Source organism: Filicampus tigris, chromosome 16 (genome assembly GCF_054856515.1).
Source record: "Filicampus tigris isolate MCC_2025a chromosome 16, RoL_Ftig_1.0, whole genome shotgun sequence".
NCBI lineage: Eukaryota > Metazoa > Chordata > Actinopteri > Syngnathiformes > Syngnathidae > Filicampus > Filicampus tigris.
The window spans coordinates 14,025,478-14,038,549 of record NC_141232.1 but is presented as its reverse complement, the minus strand read 5'-3'; the positions used below and the strand labels follow the sequence as shown (position 1 = coordinate 14,038,549).

The 13,072-nt window shown below is 41.2% G+C and overlaps 2 protein-coding genes across 2 annotated transcripts; one reads left to right on the top strand and one right to left on the bottom strand.

Annotated features, from left to right (window-relative positions):
* The first annotated feature begins 497 nt into the window (after positions 1-497).
* On the top strand, positions 498-2,886 carry LOC147134873 (heme oxygenase-like). Its single transcript, XM_086055554.1, has 6 exons — positions 498-631; positions 711-760; positions 848-959; positions 1,581-1,796; positions 1,880-2,152; positions 2,261-2,886. Exons 1-6 carry the CDS (start codon positions 530-532, stop codon positions 2,408-2,410), a joined length of 903 nt encoding a protein of 300 aa, XP_085911680.1. The 5' UTR covers positions 498-529; the 3' UTR covers positions 2,411-2,886.
* Positions 2,887-3,030: 144 nt separating this feature from the next.
* Positions 3,031-12,200, bottom strand: mcm5 (minichromosome maintenance complex component 5). The gene is made up of 16 exons (XM_086056666.1): positions 11,949-12,200; positions 10,495-10,621; positions 10,279-10,407; positions 10,021-10,193; positions 9,787-9,945; positions 7,744-7,913; positions 7,483-7,654; positions 7,294-7,405; positions 6,910-7,053; positions 6,683-6,748; positions 5,944-6,120; positions 5,740-5,852; positions 5,516-5,644; positions 3,807-3,949; positions 3,565-3,692; positions 3,031-3,380 (listed from the first exon to the last, which is right to left on the bottom strand). The coding sequence occupies exons 1-16, from the start codon at positions 12,116-12,118 to the stop codon at positions 3,279-3,281; spliced, it is 2,214 nt and encodes a 737-aa protein (XP_085912792.1). The 5' UTR covers positions 12,119-12,200; the 3' UTR covers positions 3,031-3,278.
* Positions 12,201-13,072: the final 872 nt, after the last annotated feature.

Sequence of the window (13,072 nt, the reverse complement as noted above, 5' to 3'; positions counted from 1 at the left end):
CTCTCAAGGGGTCCCCTGTGCATCATGACATCAATTCATCTGTCTTCAAACTTAGTGGGCGGGACTAGCGCTGATCTAAAATCGCTTGAGCCTGCTGAGCTTTTATGTAAATTCTTTCCTGAGTTTCTTAAGTGGTTTGGCGTTTCCAGGGAGGGACTATTAATTAATTATTTCGTATTAATTAAATAAACAGTGAAATTAAATGAAACATTTTATTAGCCACTGGTGAGCTATTTATAAAATAGGACCAGAGGCTACTCATGCAGTCCTCAGGGCACCATGTCAGTGGCCCTTGCTCTAAAGTGTTTCAAACTATTGTTCCACCTGTCCTTCCAAACATCTCTGCATGGGGCCTGTTTGTTCACCTAAATTTCAAAACTAAAACTGAGAATTTCTACTGTGTCATGTTTTGTCCTTCCCCCCCACATCTGCAATGTCATGTTATGTTGCAAGTGAGCAGAGTCATGTGAGTCCTCAGTAACACTTCCCATCTGTCTCAGCACCTTCAGCACATTATGCCTGTGTATAAATGAGACATGATGGATCAGTGAGGCCACAGCGGGCCGCAGGAAGCAACAATTGTCAGAGTCTGTATTCTTTCAAACGCTTAAACAACAAGGACATTAATAAGGTAAGATATTGTACATTTATTAATAGTTAGTAGACATGATTTCAACTGTATTGCGTTAAACGTGAATCTGCCTGTGTAGATGGAGACCAAGAAGAGTGCAAGGAAATATGACACGCAGGACATTGGCAGGTATGACACTTACAACCAGAAATTGCTATCAGTGTGTTGAATGCATTTAAAAATAACAGAAATTGTTGTGTATTGTGCTATCAACAGTGATTTATCAGAGCAGATTAAAGAAGCCACAAAGGAAAACCATGTGAAAGCTGAAAATACAGAGCTGATGCTGAGTTACCAAAGGGGACAGATCACACTGCCACAGTACAAGGTCGGTTCCACACCAAGTCCTCCAGTCTATATTAAAGTGGAAGTCAACCCCAACATTTTCTTTACATATGTTCTGTGCAGCCCCACTAGTCTACAAACGGCATTCTTATTGATATAGTGTTTATGGAATACAGTATGAGTTAAGCAATAAAATCCACCGTTTTTTGTCCATGTAAGGGGGCGGCCAGCTTGTCACTTTTGTCGACTGAAAATGACATCACAACTGCTCAAGGCTCAGGTAACGACCAATCACGGCTCAGCTTCAGAAAACAGGTGAGCTGTGATTGGATGTTACCTGAGCCCTGAGCAGTTGTGATGTCATTTTCAGTCAATAGAAGTGACAAAAATGGCCGCACCCTGACATGGACAAAAATGGGTGGACTTAACTCATATTCCACAAACGTAATATTAATCAGATTGCCGTGTTTAGACTACTGAAGGCTCATAGAACATATAGCAAAGAATGTTCTGGGGTTGACTTCCCCTTTAAGTCAGTGTCCAAAGAAGCATTAAGTATAATTTAGGCCGAGATACAACTTTACATAAGAAACAAAAATGTCTGAAAAACTGGATACACACATAAATGTGAATGTGAAATGAAACCAGTTTATGCCTCTGTCAGCTCCTGCTGTGTTCCCTCCATGAGATCTACAAGGTGCTAGAAGAGGAACTAGATAAGAATTGTTCCCATCCAGCGGTCGCACCGATATACTTTCCTCAGGAACTTGCTCGCCTGGAATACCTGGAGAATGACCTGGAGCATTTTTTTGGTCGCGATTGGAGTGGGAAAGTGATCGTTCCCGCTGCCACCCACAGATACACTCAAAGACTACGAGAGGTGACTGCAAAATTAACTGCCAGTCAATTCCATAGTGGGTTTGAAATGAGGTCAATTCACTAATGCCAAGTTGTCTTCTGCAGATTGGTAAAAAGAATCCGGTTCTGCTGGTGGCCCATGCTTACACTCGCTATCTTGGGGATCTGTCAGGAGGACAAGTCCTGGGAAAGATTACGCAGAAATCCCTCAACCTGGCAGGAAAGGAGGGTCTTTCGTTTTTCTTCTTCCCTGGCGTGAGCAGTCCTAATCGCTTCAAGCAGCTGTACAGGAGTCGCATGAATGCCATCGAGCTGACCGAGGCGGAGAGGGCGGCTGTGTTGAAGGAGGCAATTGAGGCCTTTGAGTTCAACACCCAGGTGACCATTTCACACAGAGACCCGTTGTGGGGTCACAAGTGCAACGCTTAGAGGAACTGAATTAAGAGTCTGTTGACGAAATACGCTGACATTTTTGTTTTCCTCCAGGTTTTTGATGACTTGCAGAAGCTTTTGTGTGTCGCAACAGAACAATTGAAGATCAACTCTGCCACTTTGCCGTTTCCTCCGCTCATGCACTTCACCGTGGGACTGTGCGTCACACTGGCTACTATTGGAATGGGAATGTACGTCTTGTAGTATCACCCAACACCACAAGCACCAATAGCACTTTACTAATCCTTTTTAGCTAATGAAACAATTCCCAACTGGAACCATGACTTCTAAAAATGTCAGCACTTGTATTTACTACATCGAAGTGATGATACTGACTTTGATTTCAGAATATAAGTGTGTTTGTAGAAACAAACCATGAAAAAAGGAAATGAAATTATGGCCAGTGTGGAAGGCAAATTTGTTTGCATGCATCTATTTTTTTTTTTTTTTTTTTTATTCTATTCCATTATACTCTTACGATCCCTCAAGGGGAAATTTCAGTTTTTGTTTTAAGGCTCACATTTGTCCGTATATTATTTAGAAAGCAGATGTATTGATTAAAAAAAAAAAACAATCTTGTTTCATATATCATTAAAATACTAAAGCATAAGGTTCCCATTATATATCGCTTTTGACACCTGTAAGTCTTCAACAAATGCAAGACTGCCAACAACTCTGGATTTTTCAGAGATCTTATATTCCACAATGAAATGAGGAAAATGAAAAATGTTGTACGAAAAAAAAAATGTTTGTATGTATGAATTGGCAAATTGCACTGCAACACAGTTAGTTTGGTTCTGAATAGGAAAAAGGGGCAACAACAATTTGCCATTACAAATTTTATTTATGATCTCCGAAATGTAAATTCTTTTAGGGGCACACATATGTGGAAATACCTTTCTGCACTACAAAAACATCCATGTCGGGTCAACAGTTGCATCTTTGACTCAAAAGTTTTAAGTTTACATCGATTCAAGAGCACATATGAGGATGAGGGGCAGACGCGAGGACTTCAAATTGCAAGGACAGACCAGAACTACTTGCAGCAATACACACTATGTGACACAATCATCTATTTCACTCTATAGAGTACTTTCCTCTGCATACGGTGCTGAAGCTCACCCCGCCTCAACATCAGGTGGAGGACTTTGTAGATGGCGTGGTCAGGATATTTCTGCATAGCGGATCACAATGACAAAAAAATAATAAACATTTTAAATGCTTCTCACATATTTAACAAAAAATCTGTTCTGGATAAAATTATAGCTCAGTAATGATAGAAGGCACCAAAAACAAACATTAAATCCACCACAAGTGGTGCATTTAATTGTCATTGTACTTTCTGCCTTCAGACTGACCTGTTTGGTGAAGTCTTGGACGATGCTGTGCTCAGACACTTGGGAGCCGATTGCGAAGCGCCTCTTTAACTGCTTCTCAATGCGGGAAATCATTTCCTGGTCCTCTTGAGTGGTGAAACCTTCCACTCCTGTGTATCAAAATGGAAACATTTATTTAAAAAAATAACAATAATAACACCAAGGCAACTAGCATAATGTATTTTAGGATGTAATGACATAAAAACCACAACTACAAAACAAACCTGAAAGGCTGCCAGAGAGTGCAGCATCCAGTGTGGAAACTTGGAAGAGACGGAGAGCTTCATCCACTTCTTCCTCTCCAGCGACAGCCTGCAGCTTCATCTTGGCCAACGACTCCGCAATACGCACCACAGCCTCCAATTGCCTGAAATATAGCAGGGACAAAAATTATGTAGAAGTTGCTCAAAATAGAGTTGAGGAGAGCTGGGTGATATGGTTTAAAAGTGTAATATGATATACAGTAACAAATCATACAGTGACAAATTTCAAAATATGGCTTGACTAAGAAGTAGATCTTAGTCCGGCCCACTAATCGGCCCTCAAGCGTTTGACATGGTCGCGAGACGGACAAATTTGATCTCAGCCTACTCAGTGAAAGGCTTCTTTTTAGGCTTCTTTCTACTCCCGCGTCGGCGCGAGCGACAACTGCCGCATTGATTCACATGACCTACGCATTGTGCTGTTGGCGACAGGTCTGCAACACATGCCACGCACACATCAGGAATTGTTGCTGCTCTGATCGGTCTGTTATGTCACATGAGAGGGGGAGAGAGAGGATGCAGCACGCAGCTCGTTGCTGTTGCAAAAGCAAACTAGTTTGGCAATAAAATTATATGCATAGCCTAGTCATCTCGGTCCCTTTATGGTTGTAGCAGGTACTATACCCATTGTTGTCGCTGTCTTTTTGAAGCGACGCCCCCCGACTTGGAACTTAACTGTTTCAACTGTATATTAAACTGCGCACAGCACTGAAGTATGACGCTGGCACATCAAGGTGGAGTTCATGCACTTCTTCTGTCGTCTTCTACTTCCGGAAATACGCCGTAGCAAACCTACATAGTGGTTTGCTGGTATGCTTTTATTTTGAAGGCCGTGAACGGAGGGAAGTGTGGAAAATAAATAACTTGTTGAATGCGACTTCTGGCCGTCTGTTGGACCCAAATAACTACATAATACGACAAAACCAACCCCGGGGCTCGCAATGGAAGTAAGCACACGCAGTTGGGTAAGTACTAGTGGCGCATTTTGAAGCGTGTCCACAGCGGGTTCGAATAGTAAATTAGCCAGCTAATGATCCTTAAAAAGCCTCTGCCGGTAGCGTCTCTCCCGCAGCGACGTCAATCATGGACGCTTTTTTTTTTGGGGGGGGGATGGCGGAACGGGGTGGGGGGTGATACATTTTATGAATAAGGGCGGGGGGTTGCGGCCGGACCGGCAAAAATGGGTCAAGTGCCGAGCTCTGATAGATATATATATATATATATATATATATATATATACAGACACACACACACACACACACACACTGATATTGAATTATTGCCTAGCCCCAGAGAGGAGCAACAAAAACATCTGTGAGTTTACATTTGTAAAGGCACCTTTAACAGGCATCTAACATTAAGTATTGTATGTTATGAGATCAATAAAAGAAAGTTAAAAAATATATATATACTGTATATTAAAACATTCCATCTCTGCAATTTTATTTTAACCCAGTCTCAAACATTTCCTGGTGTCCTTCTGATCCGTGTAAAAATTGTTTCTCTTCCATGTTCTATTCTGCCAGTACAGAAGCCTCAATCACTACTTCCTGTTAGATATTAACTTTGTCCAGGTGTAAATCGTGGTGTAGCATTGCATTCACAGCTTGTGTCGTGGTGATAAACGATATCCTTCAACATACACTATGAGGAGAAGGAATAAGAAATACCTGACAGTGATGGGAATGGATGCTCTTTTGTCCGTTTCCCTCTCATGCTCTCTTGCACCACTTCTCATCAGCACGTATCTGTTTTTCAGCTTCTCAGCCGCAGCAGCAGAGAGACGAGGGCCACATTTACTGCAAGAACATTTTCAGACCGAAGAGGATTGATATTTGAGCAGACAGCATATATTACGTCTGTCATGAGAGAAGAATACAAAACTGAGACTTACGCCCTGGAAAAGGCAATGTACTTCTTAAAGGTGGCCAGGGGAATCTCGCCCTCGACACCCTCGGTTTGTGTCTGGGCACTCAGATGAACGTTCATAACGTGACGAGCCAGTGTCTGCAAAGTAAAAAGAGGGCAAAAATGACACTCTGACACCTTGAGGATGTGACTGGAAAAAAAAAAAAAAAAAGCACACAAGGCCCATTACCATGTCCCTCTGCTGGTCGTGCAAGTCTTTAATGATGAAGATCATGTCGAATCTGGACAAGATGGTGGGCATGAAGTCAATGTTGTCCTCCCCTTTGGTGTCATCCCAACGGCCAAACACGGAATTGGCAGCAGCCAAAACGGAGCAGCGGGAGTTCAGAGTGGTGGTGATGCCAGCCTAGGAAGAGTGGATGAGTTGGTAAAGCGTTACGTTGTGAGCGGATGCCACATATGTTATCAGCAGAGTGGCATAGCCGAAGCGTGCTGGGACCATAAACCAGAGATTGATCATGGGTCGACTCAATCCTCTGCTAAGTATTAGGGCCAGGACTTTTGTCCCAATCCGATATGGATCCCGATACTTGGGTTGCGATTCGATATGTATTGCGATACTTAAATATTTAAAAAAAAAAAAAAAACTGAGGCATGCGTTTACGAAGTTTTAACTTAAGTTCCATTCGACATTTATTCAAATTTCACAATTGAAAAGTGCATAGAATATTCCAGTAACTGTTCCTGATATGCAGGACTGCAATAAATAAAACTTCAGGACCGCAAATGTTCCAAAAGTATGTTATAGAACGTGCAAAACATAAGGTATCGAAAGTATTGATACTTCAATGTACTTTCTTGCACTTGGTATCGGCATAAAAAGTATGACGATACATCGCGATGCGATATCTTTTCCTAGCCCTGCTAAATATTTTTCCTCAGTTTGCCTCATGTAATTAAGCTATCACCTTGGCAATTGAGATGGTCTGTTGCTCCATGGCCTCGTGGATGGCAACTCTGTCATCTTCTCGCATCTGAAAAACAGACAGATGTTGCACTACATTTCCTAAAGTTATTTTTTGCCTTGATGCAGGATTCTATATGGTCTGAATATCAACGCTTGGTTGCTCATATGTGGCCAACTAGATCTGATACTAGCGCACAGACATTTACTGTCAATAAAGCCCAATCTTACCTTGTCAAACTCGTCAATACAGACAACACCGCCATCAGCCAGAACCATAGCGCCACCTTCCATGATGAACCCACGCGTAGTCGGGTCCCTCAAAACAGAGGCTGTCAGACCAGCAGCACTGCTACCCTTTCCTGAGGTGTAAACCTGAGGGTGCACAAAACAAGAGCTGACAATCACTCCATGAAAAATTCAACCATTCAAAGCCACAAGGCCTCAATAACATTTGCCATTTATTTTTTGTATACATTTTGAACAGTACCATTTAACTTTAAAACTATTGTGATTGGCAAATACTGTAAAAGCGTTTTTGAGGGCGGATTCAATTACTTGCATTTTTTCCCCACTATTGGTGGCATGGCTACTGTTTAGAAACAAAACAATTACCCCAATGGGCGAGCATCTCTCCACAAACTTGAGCAACTGAGACTTGGCTGTACCAGGATCTCCAAGCATGAGCAAGTTGATGTCTCCCCTGCGAGTGAGACCATCAGGCAGCCTACAAAAGGATGTGAACATGTATAAGCGAGGATGCATGACAAAACCAAGCACACATTTTGCCTTTTCTCATTTCACCTCTTCCTCGAACCGCCAAACAACAGACACGTGATAGCCTTTTTCAGATCATCGCTGCCGTAGATTGAGGGAGCAACGGAGCGAGCCAGGGAAGTGTAAACATCAGGAGAAGCGGCCAACGTCCGCAGCTCCTCCTCTTCCTGTGGCGACACTGATCCAGTCGCACCACGACCTGCAGGGAACAGAACACTTGACCATTTTGGTGCGGCCCGTACAGATAAACCAACAGCAGTCCGGTACAGATTTTTTTTTTTTTTTTACCTGCCCCTTCTGTGTCAACTTGGATGCCGACCACTCTCAGATAGGACGCACGAATTCCCACACCTGCACTCTTCTCTTTGCCTTTGGCCTTCACAGCAGCAGTCTTCTTGATAGAGTAGATACCCATGATGGTTACTCGGTTCCCTGGGACCACGCGGTCGCACAGGTACCTGGCAAAGGAAGTACTTTGAGTTGGCCGCCACACACCAAGATCACAATGTGACGTTTTCATTATTATATTCAATTAAAATGGTACGTCATAAACGTGAACCTTTATCATTCCTTCCATCAATTACCTGCTTATTTATTCATTCTACATCAGTGTAGAAAATAATGTATGTATGCATCCATGCATTAATTCAGGGCCCAGACCCTGTCCGTCAAACTTCAACTTTGTAAATGTACCTATACAGTGGTACCTCTACTTACGAACGTCTCTTCATATGAAATTTTCAAGTCACGAAAGGCCTCAACAGGAAAATATTGCCTCTTGTTAGGAAAGAAATGTCAGGATACGAAAGGTAAAAATACAGTATGGGCTGCCACTCGCAGCGCCAGAATTTCCTGAACGCAACATACTCATAGCTGCTCTGCCATTGGCTATTGCCTAGCATCTTCCTGGAATCCCGTTGGCTAAGAGGGACCTCTACCGTATGTGTCTACATGTGTAGATAGACAGGTAGATAGCTAGATATGTGATAGATATGTCTATGCAGCGTCCTCGTCATTCACCCCTCGGGCCATGAGGTGTTCCGATAGTTGTATGTGAATTAGAAACGAGGAAAAGAAAAATAGGAGAAAATCTCATTTTTTTTGTCCATACAAACAAAGCAAGAGATAATAGAAAAGTATGAAAAAGGGATGCGTTTGGTTAATCTCGCCAAAGAATATGACCGTAATGTATCGACAGTCACCGCGTTATTAAATCAGTTTTTTACAAAATGCCAGGCAAAAACCACTTCTGAGAGAGAACATGAACCAAAGAGGGCAAAAAGCGATGAGGACAGCAATTAAAAGGTAAATGACCATCATTTTTATTCTTTACTCTATTCTTTGTTTTTTACATTATGCACAACTCGCATTTATTGTGCAATAATCTAATTGTAACATATATTTGTTACATGTTTTGATGCATTTTTATGCTTTATAAATCATTTATGTCTGAATATTGGGGGGGTGGGAACGGATTAGGGCATTTACATGGAAAACGCGTCTCCAATTACAAAATGTTCTACTTAAGAAATTTCTTCCAGAACCAATTAATTTCGTAAGAAGAGGTACCACTGTATATGCTTGCATGTGTATATTAGGGCCCAACCAATTATTCAGCCCTAAATAAAACAGAAAAACAAAAAAACAAACAACAACAACAAAAATCTATCTTTTTTTTTTTTTCAACCAATGACTTTTTTTTATATTTGCACATTACAACATAAGATAATGACAGTCAAACATACCTCACACAAAAATGGGGAAAATAAAATATTTTGCCGATTTCTCTCTGTTGTAAAGTTAAATTCTAATACTAAAGTACTGTAAAACAATACAATATTCTGTCTATAATTCATGTCTTCATTGTGAGTTTTAAGGCACCAACAAAGTTATTCTATTCATTATTATTTATTTTGTATTAATCGGCTGATGAATCGGTTATTGGAATTTTATTCTGACAAATATCAGAATCATCATCATCCCCCATCACTTTGTGATGAATGATTAAACTTATGACAGCACGGTGGGTGACTGGCTAGCACGTCCGCCTCACAGTACAAAAGTCTAGGGTTCGATTCCAGGCTCCGACTTTCCTGTATGGAGTTTGCATGTTCTGCCTGCGTGGGTTATCTCGTGAACCTTGTGAGGGTAAGCGGCTCAGATAATGGATGGATGATTCAACTTAGGTAACCATGAAAAGTTATTCCTATTCCTTTTCAGTCTGGCTGAACATGATAGTAATTCAATATGGGATATCTATATTGAAGATTTGTCATTTTATTTGCATCAACTTTAGGTGCTAAATTTGATTGTCACGTTTAACGAACTGACCTGTCACAGTAGAGCTGAAGGTGCCGAGGCATTTCTCCATGCGGTACAGCATCTGGAGACTCCTGCAGTCGGAGTGTCTGAAAGTCAACGCAAACGCAACGATCCGGGATGATAAAATAGGGGTCCATGGGGCATTTAAGTCTTGCAGTGTTATTAGTGCTGTGGAAAGAGAAATTAGACAGTTTATAAAAACTTGTTGTGTGAGCTCATTGTTATTTTCCAAGTCTTGCTTACTTGCTGCACTTGCGAGGAAGAGCGTAGCCCTGCAGGCCCGGAGGCAGAGAGATGTCGTTGACGACATGACGACAGCTTCGACACTGCAGACACACCTTGGTAGCCTTGGCCTTCACAGGGGTCGCCGAGATGATGATGCCATGTACTTTCACCAAACGAGACACCTGCTCAGACTGCGGAGGAAAGAATTGACAAGTTGAAATATCCAGTGAGGCACGTCAGGAAATAAAACAAGAAGGGTTGTTTATATAAATTTACTTTAAGGCTGCGGATAGAGGCGTGATGTGCATCGCTCTTAAGCATGACTTGAATGTCCTGCACTGTCTCTTCTCCGGTTGGACGTGGACGTGTCACCTCATCGGCCACCTCGTTAGCAGCCTCCTCCAACTGTTTATGGTCATGTTTCAACAGATTAATATGACAAACAATATCCAATTATAGTCACATAGCTGAGATTCTAATGCAGCATGTCACCAGCGGCAGGTTGTCTGAAGGAAGCTTGTACAGACAATCCGATAGATCTTCGTCGAAGCTGGCAAGGTCCTCCATCTCCACCTCAATGCAGTACTCTCCAAGGGTGTAGTGTCTCTTCAACTCATCCCTAAGACGCAGAGAAACAAAAACAACTGAATCAACAGTGGGTGATACCGGCATAACCTTGTAAAACATTTAAATGTTAGTTACAGTCCAAGATGATGCAATTAGGCAGGAACTTTTGTGTAAATTGCCATGCAATACACTGATTTGCAGCTGTGGGAAGGAACTAAGCACAATTGCTCGCTACTATGCTTAAAGGGGAAGTCAACCCCAAAATTATCTTTACAATAATATGTTCTATGCAGCCTCACTCGTCTAAACTTGATATTGATTAATATTGTGTCTGTGTAATATGAATTAAGCAGCAAAATCCACCTGTTTTAAGGGTGGCTATATTGTCACTTGCTGAAAATGACATCACAGTTGCTCAGGGCTCACAATCAATAACATGAGTTTCAGAAAACAGGTGAGCCGTGATAGGTGACAAAATGGCCACCCCCCCTGAGATGGATGAAAATGAGTGGATTTTACTTATTAACTCATATTCCACAATCGCAATTGTAATCAGAATGCCGTGTTTATACTAGTGGTGGGCGTAGAACATCTTATTGTAAAGAACATTTTAGGATTGACTTCCCCCTTTAAGTAGACTTTTAAGCTATTTATCATTTACTTGAGTATGTTTCTCTGACAACTTTTTACTACCAGACCCTAGATTTGAAAACAAACTGTACTTTACACTACTTATTTTGTCAAAAAATGGCTCCTTATTTATTATTTAAAAGCTTCAGTAAAACTTTTACTCATAAACAACTGGTGTATAGACATCAATGTAATACAAGAAAATTAAGCACAAAAATTAACAAACAAACAAAGCACTAACAATGTAAGGCACAGTAAACTTTCATTCGAGATCAAGTGGAGATAATTCACAAAGGAACAGCAATGTCGGTATCCTTACTTCTCCACGGATTACCACACGACGAAAAAGAGTTCAGGCACTTCGACTCCAAGGTATTCCCCATCCATGGCCTTATTTAAAATATGTTTCCCCTTTTGTGCAAGGTTATTAAAACAGGTATTGTATAAAAGTGACAATAAAAACACAACTTAATTTTGTACTTAAACGTATTTCGTAGTCTGTATAAAATGTAATCAGAACGCCACTTTTGCGACTCTCCCCCACCCCCTCAATACTATTTAAATGTTTAATGAATCTGTACTTCTACTAAAGTACAAAGTACTTTCGCCACTCTGCTCATTTGTCTCATCATTTCCTTTGAAAAGTACACAAAATACGAGGACAAGTTTCCGAACTTTTTGCATTACACTCTTTAAACGTAAAATTAAAGTACTGGGATTTTTTCCCCTTCGTAGGGATGACCACCTACCTGTATTTATATGTGAAGCCTGTTCGGTCAGTTCCCACTCTAAACTGTCGGAGAAATTCACGGAACCGTTTCTTGATCTGAATCCGCTTCTGTCCACCTTCATCTGGGCCTTGTTCTCCCCCTCCAAAGCTGTCGCTGTAATAGATTCCAGGATCGTCAAAGCCAGACATTTTGCAAGCACGATCGTCAACTTCGGCAAACAATGATGCTGGTCACTCTTTTCGCGGCAAAACTGAACCTCTTCCTGTCAGTTTTCCCGCGAGTCTGTTGCGCGGAGGCGGTCTTTCTCGCCTCTCATTGGCTGACAAAATTTTTTACCTGATTTGATTGGTCATTTTGCTGACACAGGAAGTGACATCATTGTCGAGGTAGTGCTCGTGGATGCACTGGTGGCGCGAAAATAGGACGAGTGTTCCGGGAGGGACGTACGCCACGCAGTTTTCAAACTCAAATTGAATTCCATAAACAAATTGTCAAATTTGAGATGAGATGGCTTTTTTTTTTTCAAAGATCCCAAAAACTAGGAAACTCTGAAGAATGAGCTAGGAAAAGAACATTTGAAAAATAAATAAATAAATAAATATGCATGTCAATAAACACCACCACTATTTAAGGATACTACAGTTGTCAACTTGGCATGCATTCATTTGCAGATAACATTATGGCATACACACTGACAGCTAAACATACAGCACCCACAGTGTATATATTTTTTCTGCACTTGTGCGAATTTGAATTTATTCATAGTAGTTTGTTTTATTTTTAAGTGTAGAAGTCGTTACCATCAGCTTTTGTTGAAGCTGTTCCTCCCACTGCAATGTGATAGCGCATGCTAGTGGTCAACCTGTATAATGACAGTATTATGTGACTGAAATTGCTTAGTGGTTACAGAGAAGAGCACTGTCAGAAGTGGCAGAAGTGTCAAAAGTATCCACGCTCTGTGTGTAAAAAAGGCTCAGGTAAAGCACTGATTCAACCCCTGTACTTAAGTAAAAGTAAATAAGATAAAATAAAATAAACAGACCCTAAGTATATTTTAAGGCAAAAGAAACGACACACTCTCCACGATTCATTCTAGTAGCCAACAATACCAAAGTATTTCCCTAATAAAGCCACAGATGGGG

Coding starts and splice junctions, on each gene's coding strand:
- LOC147134873 (XM_086055554.1), top strand. CDS start 530: ATGAGACATGATGGATCAGTGAGGCCACAGCGGGCCGCAGGAAGCAAC. Junction 761..847: donor GACACGCAGGACATTGGCAG/GTATGACACTTA, acceptor TGCTATCAACAG/TGATTTATCAGAGCAGATTA. Junction 1,797..1,879: donor ACACTCAAAGACTACGAGAG/GTGACTGCAAAA, acceptor TGTCTTCTGCAG/ATTGGTAAAAAGAATCCGGT.
- mcm5 (XM_086056666.1), bottom strand. CDS start 12,118: ATGTCTGGCTTTGACGATCCTGGAATCTATTACAGCGACAGCTTTGGA. Junction 6,749..6,909: donor GTATTGACGAGTTTGACAAG/GTAAGATTGGGC, acceptor TCTGTTTTTCAG/ATGCGAGAAGATGACAGAGT. Junction 3,693..3,806: donor ACTCTCTGGCAGCCTTTCAG/GTTTGTTTTGTA, acceptor TTTGATACACAG/GAGTGGAAGGTTTCACCACT.